Consider the following 10,894-nt stretch of genomic DNA (forward strand, 5'->3'; position numbering starts at 1 on the left):
CCAGCTAAACCCCGTCTGGCTCAGCCTGCTACAGTAGCCATGTCCCAAACTCTCACTATAGGTTGAGCTGGAAAGAGATTGAGAGATCTGAGTCGACTTCTGTAACTGTTTTGATGGGGCCTGCAAGGCTCAATGTTTTCACTTTTGGGGGAGACAAACCCACAAACAGCATACTTGTAGTAGTAAATAAACTGGGTTAAGACAATATATTTTGACATTTGAAGGGGTCATATGATGCGATTTCTTGTTTTCCTTTTCTTTAGTGTGTTATGTAGCTGTTTTTGCATGTATACGATCTGCAGAGTTACAAAGCTCAAAGTCTCCCACAAAAGGATTTATTCTATCTAAAAGAGAAGGCTGATCCAGACCGGGCTAAAACGCCTCATTAAAACACACCCCCACATGTCTGTCACGATGTGTAAATATTTGCGTAATGCTGCCCAAATGTTCACGCAAAGAAAGAAGGCGCAGTTTTAGTAACTGCAGTAGTGTTGATGCAGCCATGACAGGGAGACGCTGTGTGTTTCTATGCAAAAGCAAAAGCACTTTCTTTGGCCTTCCGAAAGTAGATGCAATTAGGAATCATCATCACAACCCAAATGTTCAAATTCGTCCAATGCATTTTATAGATGACCATTTTGTGAACCTAAGAGAGTACAAGGTTGGTGGTGCACAAAGGCTATTTCTAAAAAAAAAGGGTCAATACCAACTTTGCTATGACAATCTGGCGCTTCTGAATCAGCGACTGTAAGTATGTTTTGTTATTAGTTTAAAAGGATAGTTCACCCAAAAATGAAAATTAATTACCCTCATGTCATTCCAAACCCGTAAGACCTCCGTTCATCTTGATGTCCCTTGCTGTCTATGGGAGCATCTGAGAGCTCTCAGATTTAAACAAAAATATCTTAATTTGTGTTCCGAAGATGAAACGGAGGTCTTACGGGTTTGGAACGACATGAGGGTGAGTAATTAATGACAGAATTTTCATTTTTGGGTGAACTATCCCTTTAAGTATTTGCTATTGACTGTTCAAATGCGAAGTTATGTGCAGTGTAAAGTAACGCGTTGTGTTTGTGAAAGAGAGAGAGAGACAGGGTCACATCACAGTGGAGTCAACTGTCTTAATCGCGGCTTGTGTACTGCAAATACATACCAACATCATCACTGTGTCGGCCACGCGACTCTGTTTCCCTTTCGGGCTTGAACTGATGGTAAAACTAAGGACATTATTAACTGTCTACAGGTGAATCTCAATAAATTAGAATGTCGTGGAAAAGTTCATTTATTTCAGTAATTCAACTCAAATTGTGAAACTCGTGTATTAAATAAATTCAATGCACACAGATTGAAGTAGTTTAAGTCTTTGGTTCTTTTAATTGTGATGATTTTGGCTCACTTTTAACAAAGTTTCACAATTTGAGTTGAATTACTGAAATAAATGAACTTTTCCACAGCATTCTAATTTATTGAGATGCACCTGTATATATTTACTTTGAAAGCTGAAGCTCTCGATTATGGTAAGGGGCGTTACATTTCCGACGCAGGCTTGTGGTGTTCGGCCAATCACAATGCACTGTGTCAGCTGGCCAATCAGAGCAGACTGCGCTTTTCGGAAGGAGGGGCTTTGTAGAAAAGGACGCATTTGAGAGAGGCAAGGCATAGAGGAACTACAATAATGTACAGTATTTGAAAAATAATGTTTTTTGAACATTAAAACATGTCAACATATTCTGTTACACCAAACAAATAATACATATATTCTGTTACACAAAATAATGATCTTTAAAAAAGCATCACGTGACCCCCTTTAAAAAAATCATACAAACTTCACCTTCACCAAGATTTGTCCAAGAAGAGCAACTTTTCCCTGTTCAAGTGAATCTCATAAAAACATATCTCGGTTACATTTCATCTCAAAAGCCAAATAATTTTATTTTGCATAAAGAAAATGTGACCACTAAGTGACATTATTGTTATGACAGTTAAGCACATTTTCCCTCCAAAATTTTAATTACTGTAATGCATGTGGACACTTTTTTTTTCAATTCCCACTATTCTCAAAGGGGATACAGTAATTTCTCTACAACAAATTTTACAACTGAAATACAAAATATATATATATATATATATATATATATATATATATATATATATATATATATGTATATATATATATATATATATATATATATATATATATATATATATATATATATATATGTTTTAATGGTTTTAAATGTTCTTAATTGTCTTTGAATTGCATTTCTTTTAATTGTGTTCTTTTTCTGTTTTTATGTCTACTTATGCAGGACTACAGTATTGATGAGGAGGCAGCACTGCAGGCAGCACTGACCCTCTCACTGTCTGAGAACTGAGAGTCTGACATGTATTCTGTTCCACAAACACAGTCATGTGAAGGATCTTCTCACCTGTCTTGTTTTAGGCTAAATATTTTCATTGTTCCTCTGTTTTCCTCTCACTCTACCTCTCTTTTGGTCTGTATTTCTGAGCTACACTCAAGCTAGGTCCTGAAGTAGCTCTACAGCTTTGGTTGCCAGTTTGCATAACTTGTGAGCAAGGTTGTCACTTCCTGAATTTGAAGGGGAGGAACTTAGGGTTGCTTATCATCATCATCATCATCATCATCATCATCATTATCGTAACCGTCAAAACATCAACCAACAAAACATTGATGTATGCAAAAAGTCAGACAAAGGAATAGATAAATATACCCATGCTTGTTCTTGTTGTTCTTCCTATTGTTTTCTATCCAAATGTGACATAGACCCCAGCAGTGAAGTGTAAATCAGTACAGAGGGATCAGCGGTCTAAACAGTGCGTCATGTTAAAGCAAAGCTGAAAAGTGAACTATGTTGGGGTTGGCTGTCCTCGTGATGAACTCTCATCTTTAGGCAATACCTATAGAGAATAGAGAGAATGAGAAATTGATCTTCAGCATCCTCATTATCACTCATTTCATCATTTATGGAATGCGGAAAACCATCTGCCCTTTTTCAATCAAGAGTTGATGTGAATACTTGCACTCGTCACAGTTTTCTACATGTCTGAATTCTAGTATCGTTGTTCTTTTATAGTTCAATAACAGAATATTGACCGACAGGACTGCATACTGCTCTTAACTTGCTACAGTAATATTTTCTAAGAAGCGTCAGCTAAGATTAAAATTTATATTTTTGGAAAAAAGTTTCAGTTTTAAATGGTGCACTAATAATAAGACGGCAAGCCTCTAGAGGTGTGCTGAAACGTTTTATCTTTTAATGTATCCATTGGTACTGTTCATCTGTATCACTCAATAGTGCTGACTTCAAGTCCTTTGGGAGATTTTTATTTACGATTTCCGTAATCTTAATTATGATGTGACGTGAATTCAAGCGATTTGGTCGGAATAAGATGGATTCATTGGGAAAGTTTCTTTCTCCCTCGATCATTTCTTGATAAAACATTGGAAGCTTTTTAGCACATATTTGACCGTTCTTGTGCTGCCACAGAAAATGATGTGAAACTTTTGCACACTTAAATATCACCGTTTGGCCCAGGATTGGTTTATTAGCATGGTCTACTTAGCCCACTAGTCGAATTTACACCCTCTGCTTTTTAAAAGCTCCCTTTTCCATTCAAAATTATGATGTGAATTTATTTTCACAGCTGCATTGTATTATGATCAATACCAGCTTCCGTCACAATTCTTGTATTGACAGGCATGTCCACTAAATACAATTATTCCAATGTGACTTGAAAGCAGCATTAATATGGAGAAACTTGAGAACATCCTAAAAGGAAGTGGAAGAGTGTGTAGTTGTACACTTTGGCCACAAAGTCGTTCAGAGCGCATACTCAATTTTTTGTCTTTTACTACTACTGGTAGGTTTTCTGTGCTTTGTAAGTGTTGAATCCAAGCCAATGTACAGTGTTAAGGAGCACTGATGTTTAGAGGAGCACTGGTGTGATGGGGCTAGGCATGAGGGATCGGAATCTAATATCCCTGCTTTGCAGTCATACCTAACCAACACCTTGAGTTGACCGTTATGAGAGAAACATACTCTACACAGGTACACAAATGTGAATGCCAAAGCATAGCGCAAAGTCAACGGTTTTTGTTTTCCTTTCTCTTACAGTATTTACAACCAAACAATGTATTAAGATATGTAAAACCAAACATGTCTCCCAGGAATGTCGGTGTTATTACAGTGTAATAACTGTAGCGTTACCAAACCACAGTACTCAGAATGCGATAGTCACCTTCAAATTTCTGTGATATTAAACTGGATGCATTTTTAAGTGGCTAGCTATAAACAGATTCTTGTCAAACTGTTGTTTTGCCATGACCATACTTGACACAAAAGAAAACTGCCTCTATAGAAAACAGTTTATGCTAATGTCTGCTATATTACAGGATTGCTGTGAATAGATACTTATGTTATGAATTGCGTTCTGACACATTTTGGAATAGAATCAGCTAGAATCATTTGCATTTATGTACCTGCATAGTGTATGTTGCAGATCTACGATGATGTGCTCCAAGCTTCTGAGTTTCTGTGGTGCGCTTAGTTTGGCAGATTTGTTTGATGCTGGCGCATCATTACGCATTTGATGTAGATCTGATAACTTTGCCAGATGTAGTGGTTTTGATATATTTAGAGCCAATCTTGGCAAAAAAAAAGAAAAAAGCGGAAGACCGTTAGGGCCGTTTGGAAACATTTGTTTTTAAAGTTACACATTTTTTTTTAGAATAAGATGATGTTTCAATTTGATTCATTTCTGTGTTGACGAGTGTTTGTTTAATCTGTCGCAATAGAGCTGTTGTGTTTATCTCCATTTTGTGAATTATTGTTATTTTAGCAAGGTTAAGCGTGTCACAATCATTCAATCATTGTCTAATCTGAAACTCAGTGGCCAGGAATGAAATCGGTTTGATTTCTGTAAAGGTCTGCAGCATGAGAGTGACTCTCCATGACTTGGAAGAAAGGAGCATTTATGAACTTGTGTGATGTGAAAAGTCATTTGCTTCCATAAATATCTTGCTGTCAGTTTCTAATCATTTAGAAAGTTTAATGTGTAATCACTTAGAGTGATCTTTCCTGTATGGTTTTCTTAAAAGCCATAGTAGTTTGTATTGATTTATTTAAGAATTAACACTGTGTCCTAATGGCATGACAAAATCTTCCATGCAAATCAGAGTTTTTGTCCTTGCAGCTTGGATTCATTTGAAGTTACAAGCATTTTCACGATTTTGTCTCATTAGTAATTCTGTTCTGAGTGTGAATAATCATCTAATTTGTTCTGATTTGCTTTGTGTTTTTGCATTTTCACTTTCAGTATGGACAAACAAATTACAGTACATCTCTGGAAATTTGTCATATCTCTTTGGGACACAGTGTTGGATGTCATTTGTCTTTTGATGTACATTTGTACCGAATACAGGGCCATTTATAATTGTGTAAGGCCCTCTGGGGAATGTTGGAATGTCCTTGTTGGTATTTATTAAGGGGCCTGTTAAGAGGCTTATACATTCATAGTATAAGTGATCACTTTTTTCTTTTTTTTTTGGTTAGTTTGTAAATAAAATGGCAAGACTGCCACATTTTTTTGTGGCTTATGTTGACATTTGGATTAAGGTGCAATCACCTTTTCTGCTAAGAAGCATGTTAAAAACATTGCACTTTAATTAAGTCAAATGTCTTTTGATGATTGAGTAGGAATTTTGTTCCAGTTATTTAACTGCCAAATGTGTTTTACAAGAGGCAGATAATTTGTCATGTCATTGTTATGTGAACAGGGTAGGTCAGGTAAAAAAAAACAAAAAAAAAAAACATCAAACATTTTCAGAAATGCAGTCACTTTTCAGAAATTGGTAATATTGTATTATTATTTGCAAAAGCATGATGGCAAAAAAAGTCCTCACACTAGTAAAAACTAAGCAGAAATAATTTTTCAATAGTTTCCAAACAAGAATTGCCTACTAAAAATGTTTTCATTGTATTTGATGGCAATGTGTTTTTCATTGGCTTCTTTTGAGGTTTTACATGGTGTCAGTATTTTTGGTCTTGTTTTGAAAGTTTAAGATGAAATTGAAGAGTAGAGAAAGTAGAAAAAGACAACCGAGTTTCCCAGTATCCTAATGTTTTTACTCAATAATGATGTTGTTTTTTTAAGTGTCTAAATATAGTGCTCAAACAATATTCATGTGCACAGCTGTAGCATAGTATGTAATTTTTTTTTTTTTTTTAAGTGAAACTTTTGATATTGTACAACACAGCTCTCCAGTTCTGATACCTTTGAGAATGACCTTAAAATGTATATTTTTCACTCTTTTTGTATTGTAACATCAATGCATACTGTCACAGATAAACATAGAGAACTTCTGCATTTCTTATATTGGTTGACGGCTATCCACCAGAACAACATAAACAACCAACGGATGGCTCACGGTTTGTCTATATATGAAACTTAATGAATGGCCAAGGACTCATTAGAGTACAGTGGCTCAGAACTGTAGTAACATCTTTTTATTACTGGACCAGTAAACACTGGATGCTTGAGGATGAAACGTGGCGAACTCATGGACATGTGATGGACTCAGTGCTCAAGAATAATGTTACTGAATGCACCCGCACGGCGGCGGCTGTCCAGGAAACTCTACTGAGAAGCTGTGTTTTGTGCTGCCGTAGGCAGAGGGCGCCACAGCCTCTCAGGTGCCTCCAGTGATCCGGTGGCTGCAGGACCGGCATTTGTGTGTTTGCTCGGTGTGATTATGCATTCACGACTATGAATAATAATGAGATAATAGTAATAACATTGCTGATGTTAATGATGGTGTGCATTTTTGAAGCTGTAATACTGACTGAGGTTTAATAAGATACTTACACAGTGTATTTGTAGCAGTTTTCCCCTTAATAAAAACACAGATGCACCCATCTTTAATGGCATTATCCTTTGGTGTGTTAACCGTTTTTCCACAAACAATTTGGAGGAATGAAAGAGATCCTTGGTTTTTAAAAAGTGTAAATATTCTGACCCAGCTTGAATATGGAATTATATGTTTATAAACTGTGCCACATTACCCAATGTTCCAAAACAGCTTTTATCACCCTATTATATCCCCTGCAGAGCCAGTTTCAGCAGTTGTTACAGCCTTGCAAAGTGCTAATAGTTATTTAATATGTATTATGGCAAACTTTTCACTGTAAGTGTAAAATTTATAGTTTGAACTCACTTTATAGTAAACTCACTTTTTAGGTGATGGTAGGATCACTTTTTTTCCCATCTGCCTTCTAAGAAATTATTCAATGCAAAATGGCAAATAGCAGTCTAAACTCAGCAAATATTATATTACTTAAAGTTAATTATTCTCATGCTTTTTTTTTTTTTTTTTGGAAAACAGTTGTATTTATTGCATTTATGTTTGATTTAATAGGTAATACTTTGCAATTAATTTCGATTTCCATTAGGCAAAATATGAACCAGGGTTATTAAAAAAAACTAAATCATAAAAAATGTTAAAGGAGTCATCGAATGCAAAATTCACTTTTACATGTTGTTTGAACATAAATGTGTGTTGGCAGTGTTTTTTTTTTGTTGTTGTTGTTTGTTTGTTTTTTTTAATCCCTATAAATAATATCCCCTTTCTCAAATCAAGCCGTTCTCCGCTTCTTGGCTGGTTGGCTTTACACAGACCCAGGCCCCTCCCACGATTGTTGACTGACACTGGTGTTTTACCTTAGACCCGCCCTGAAATTTAGGAAACCCGTTGCCTTAAAATTATTAAGTAAATAATAATTAAAAAAAAAAAAGTTGAGTGAACTTGACAATTCCCTTTTTTTATTAGAATTTACTTAAAAATTTTAAGGCAACAGGTTTCCTCAATTTTTTCAAGTTAAGTCAACTTTTTACAGTGTAGCGATTTCAACGAGAGGGTTAATAATTTGGCAGGGGGTTGAAAATGGGCACAACACCGGCATCTGAGCCATTGAAGACACAGTGGATTACTTTTGTTTTAAAGGAATACACCCCAATCTACCTAAATGTGTTTATGTTCGCGTTAATCATTTGTGATCCAGTCTCACCTACAGAAGAAGTGAGTATAAGGTTGTTTTTATGAATCATTGCAAATCGCCTTTCCTAATAACATGCTAGTTAGCAAGTCCTTCGGCTAAATGTGGCAAAAGTAAACAGTCTCATGAGAACTGCCCGTCATGTAAGAGAGGGGCGGGGTGAACAGAGCTCATTAGCATTTAAAGAAACATGCACTAAAATGCCTTGCTGTGTGCAGAGCTGTTTTTGGCCAGGTAAAAAAGGGTGTTTTTTTTACACTACCATTGAGAAATTTAACCAAAGTATGTTATAGATTTTTCATTAAGACCCTAATGAATCATATCAACTGGTGAAAAAATGGGCATCCGATGACCCCTTTAAGTGATTAAAAAAAATCTTAATTTTTGATTTTTTTTTTCCAGATAGTTTCCAAGGAAACATTTTCATGTAGTTTAACTTAATGTACTAAAATAACTAAAAACAAAAAATGTATAAAAAACAGAAATGAGAACATTAAAACATAAATAAAAAGTAATTGAAACTCTTAATAAAAACTGTAATATCTCAGTCATACGAAAATTACAATGAAGAGTATTAATTAATTTTAATGTTAACTTAACACTATGAACGTGAATGATAAACAACTGTATTTTTATTATCTAACATTAGCAAAGAGATTGCTTCTTGTTCGTTCATGTTAGTCACTATAAGAAGGAATGGGACCCTAGTGTAAAGTTTTACCGGTTAATTTTATTTAAAAAAAAAAAAAAAAAGTTTTCTGAGTCAGGTTGGAGCATGTGTGAGATTTATTGCCTAGCTAAAGCGTCAGGAGAAAATGCTTGATGTTCAGCACCAGCATAAGATAAATGCAGTGCTACTACTTGACCTCAGAGGTTAAAGGGCACAGAGTGAAACGCAAATACAGTAATCAACCTGTGTGGCAGCAAAAAATCCAGATGGCTGAACGACATGAACAGGCCTCTAAATGTTACCGTGCTGCACCTGTTCTGGGGAACTAATTTTCCAAAACAAGTGGACAGATATAACCAACTCTTGGCCCCTCCTTACCAGAGCAGAAGAGCACAGTGCCGGTGCTGGGGTAACAAGTGCAACACATTACTGTCATGCACTGTGTCAACGGGTTGTAGGAGCTTGATATGTATATACTTCCAGCACTCAGTGTGGAAAATATTCTGTAAATCTCAATGACTGTAAGGCTACTCTGAGATTCCCCTGTAAAAATATCTCCCTGGAATCTGTTTGATAAGCTAAATATAGGTGAGTTAACCGTGGGTAAAATTAGCTCCTGGAAATGTAATAGTGTGTCACTATGCAGTTTACTTGTTGTGAGCTTATTATAAAAAAAGATTTCCTCATGTTTATGCCAGAAGAGTTTGTACAGTGTTGTAGCAAAGATCAATCAAATATATAACATTAAAAGTGCACTAAGAGATTTTTGCCAAACGATGTTGATATTTGAAAGCACCAAAACAAACACGCCCATACCCCAACAGGACCTTGCCCCTATTTTGATATCTCCGCCCCACATGTACGTACACAAACCTGGCATAACGACGATCACAGAAACAAGCGAAGATGACACACTGCTTGCTATTCAAACAAAACCCAAAACGGATAAGTTGTGTGAAACAAAGCAAAATCAATGTTACTCACCTATCAAGAAGAAACAACGCAACCTCAGCATCCGACTCCAGGCCTTTCTGCTCTCTCCACCGCTGGAAAGCTGCTCCGATATTTACGGATGTCCAACCTCTTACCTGATCAGAATCCTTCTTTTTAATGTCATCTATAGTCGATCTGCTAATATCCATCCTGTGCACTCAAATTGAGCGCTCTCTTCTCTCTATCATTACAAGACACGCCCTTTACTGCTGAGCAAGTGTGTTTTGGGATTCGGTCCGACACTGTGGTCAAAAGCGTTTTTCAAAAATTGCTTAGTACACTTTTAATGTATTTGACCCTGGACCACAAAACCAGTCATAAGGGTCAATTTTTTGAAATTGAGATTTATAAATCATCTTAAAGCTGATTATATCCTATCTTAAAGAATAGCCTATCTTAAAGGATATTCAGATTCCATCAAAAATATCTTAATTTGTGTTTCGAAGATGAATGGAGGTCTTACAGGTTTGGAATAACATGAGGGTGAGTAATTAATGACAGAAATTTCATTTTTGGGTGAACTAACCCTTTAAATAAAGATCATGTTCCTTGAAGATATTTTGTAAATTCATACAGGGTCACATATTGTCTGAACACTGAGGTTAAATCTTCCCTAAATAGATCAAATAGATTTCCTTCAGATTTCCATTTTAAACATTTATGCTAGTAACTCCAATTTTTGACAGCAAACTGCACAAATCAAAATGTAGTAAGTATAAAACTGTAATGTTATAAAACTCCACAGCATATAAATAATAATAATAAAAAAACATACAGAAAAAAATACAACACCATCCATGCTTTGATTCGTTTTTGGTGCTATTAAGTGTTTAAATAGTAGCCAAACATCATTAAAAAAAAGCACATTCATTCAAAAGCATCCTTAGGCCAGTTGGTAAAAACTGAATATATTCTTGAATTGTTGTCCAGTGGTGCCAGATTTGAAAGTCTTTGATAGTATTTTATAGCGTCCACAGTACCCTGAACATATTGTCCTCTATCTTTGGGCCAAATCTTCTCATTTTTATCCAAATGTTTCTATGGGCTGATAGTAGGGTTTGCTTGATTACTAATTTCTGCTAGTTACTTGTAAAAACAGTACTGAAATTACTCAAGTACTCCAGGTTTACGTTACGGTTTAAAAAAAAGACATGAAAAA

At 35.7% G+C, this 10,894-nt stretch overlaps 1 protein-coding gene across 1 annotated transcript in view; it reads left to right on the top strand.

The window, feature by feature from the left end:
• The window catches only part of LOC131544950 (E3 ubiquitin-protein ligase RNF166), a 33,856-nt gene extending 26,195 nt beyond the window's left edge, over nt 1–7,661 (top strand). The window contains exon 6 of the mRNA XM_058783501.1: nt 2,310–7,661. Coding sequence (XP_058639484.1) covers nt 2,310–2,375 — 66 coding nt within the window. The 3' untranslated portion in view covers nt 2,376–7,661. The remainder of the gene's footprint in view (nt 1–2,309) is intronic.
• The last annotated feature ends 3,233 nt before the right edge of the window (nt 7,662–10,894 follow it).

The sequence above is a fragment of the Onychostoma macrolepis genome, chromosome 07 (assembly GCF_012432095.1).
Source record: "Onychostoma macrolepis isolate SWU-2019 chromosome 07, ASM1243209v1, whole genome shotgun sequence".
Classification (NCBI taxonomy): domain Eukaryota; kingdom Metazoa; phylum Chordata; class Actinopteri; order Cypriniformes; family Cyprinidae; genus Onychostoma; species Onychostoma macrolepis.